General features: G+C 45.0%; 1 protein-coding gene across 1 annotated transcript; it reads left to right on the plus strand.

The window, feature by feature from the left end:
• The first annotated feature begins 206 nt into the window (after positions 1 to 206).
• LOC113751977 lies at positions 207 to 932 on the plus strand. Its single transcript, XM_027296121.1, has one exon. The coding sequence runs from the start codon at positions 207 to 209 to the stop codon at positions 930 to 932; it is 726 nt and encodes a 241-aa protein (XP_027151922.1).
• The last annotated feature ends 853 nt before the right edge of the window (positions 933 to 1,785 follow it).

A 1,785-nucleotide genomic window follows, 5' to 3' on the forward strand; every position in this document is an offset into this window, starting at 1 on the left:
GATCGGGTACTAGTGAATGAGGGGTGCATCGACTCGGGGATATCATTGGCGGTGTCTCATTTAGCCTGAGAGTCGTCTGATCATGCTCCGCTCCTTATTTCTGTCTTGATTAGATTGGATAATAAGGCACGGCCATTTATATTTTTAAATATTTGGACGGGGCGTGATGATTTCCTGCCAATCATTAGAGAGTTTTGGGGGTCGCCATGTTTCAGTCCCCCTTGCAAGTCCTTTGTCACAAGCTGAAAAGGCTTAGGGGAGCTATCCAGGCTTGGAATAAGGAGGTGTTTGGGGATATTTTTCAGGTAGTTACGCAGAAGGAAGCGGAGGTATGGCTTGCTGAGATCCGTATGGAGAGTGATGAGTCAGAGGAACCTAGGGTGAATTTGCATCTTGCTCAAGCCCAGTTGCGTGTTCCCTTGTGGGTAGAGGAGCTCTTTTGGAAGCAGAAGGCTCATGTCAAGTGGCTAAAAGAGGGAGAGCGAAATACAAAATTCTTTTATTCTGTGGTGAAACACAGGAGGGTGCAATCCGTTATTCACAAGATAAAAAATGAACGAGGGGAATGGGTTGAATCGGAGGAGGAGATAGGGGCTGAGGCGGTACGATTTTTCGAGAAGTTGTTTACGGCTCAGCATCCAACGTCATCCCCTGGTTTGCTTCAGAATATCCTAAAAATTTTGACAGACGAGGATAATGTTTTATTGAAACAAGTACCAGCCAAGGAGGAGATTTGTCGTGTTATGTTTGAGATGGATGGGGAGAGTACGCCGGGACCGACTGGCTATACGGGTAAATTTTTTACGGCTGCATGGTCAATTATAGGAGAGGACGTGGTTAGAGCAGTATGCAGTTTCTTTTGCGGAGCTGAATTGCCAAGGGCTGTAACGGCGACTTCCATTGTGCTTATACCTAAGATAGCACATCCCTAGGATTTTTTGCAATTTCGATCGATAAGCCTGTGCAACTTTGTTAACAAAGTTATTTCGCGAATATTGGCTGATCGATTGGCTCAAGTGCTTCCTAAGATCATCTCTCCACAACAGAGTGGATTTGTGTGGGGACGGCTCATATCGGACAATTTCTTGCTTGCCCAAGAGCTACTCTCTAGTATGGGTAGGCCATCGAGGAATACCAATGTCGCTCTAAAGTTGGATATGTCGAAGACGTATGACCATGTCTCATGGATGTTTTTTATTATGGTTTTGAGAAGGTTTGGGTTTGGTGAGCAATGGATTGACATGACTTGGAGATTGGTCTCAAATGTCTGGTTTTCAGTCCTGGTTAATGGGGCAAGTGTGGGGTTCTTTAAATCCACGCGAGGGGTTCGACAAGGCGATCCACTATCTCCAGGTTTATTTATTATTGGTACAGAGATGTTGTCTCGTTCTTTGAACAATTTATTGGAGAATTGGGAGTTCAAGTGTTTTTCAGTACCAAGGGGTTGCCCTAAGATCACTCATCCCAGCTATGCAGATGACGTCCTTATTTTTTCAAGTGCCTGTTCCACCTCGCTACGGTATGTGATGCAGACGATTGGAGGGTACGAGGCAAAATCAGGTCAGAAGATTAATGTTCAAAAGTGCGATTTCTTGGTTCATGATAAATTACCTAGCCGTTGTGTGGCGAGGGTGCGACAAGTAATTGGTTTTGTTACCAAGTCATTCCCAGTGCGATACTTGGGCTGCCCGCTATTTTCTGGAGGGTGGAAGAGCATGTGTTTCATGGAGTTGATGCAATCAGTCATTAATAAGATCTTCTCTTGGAGGTCCAGTTGTCTTTCCA

This window comes from Coffea eugenioides, chromosome 11, assembly GCF_003713205.1.
Source record: "Coffea eugenioides isolate CCC68of chromosome 11, Ceug_1.0, whole genome shotgun sequence".
In the NCBI taxonomy this organism is placed as follows: Eukaryota; Viridiplantae; Streptophyta; class Magnoliopsida; order Gentianales; family Rubiaceae; genus Coffea; species Coffea eugenioides.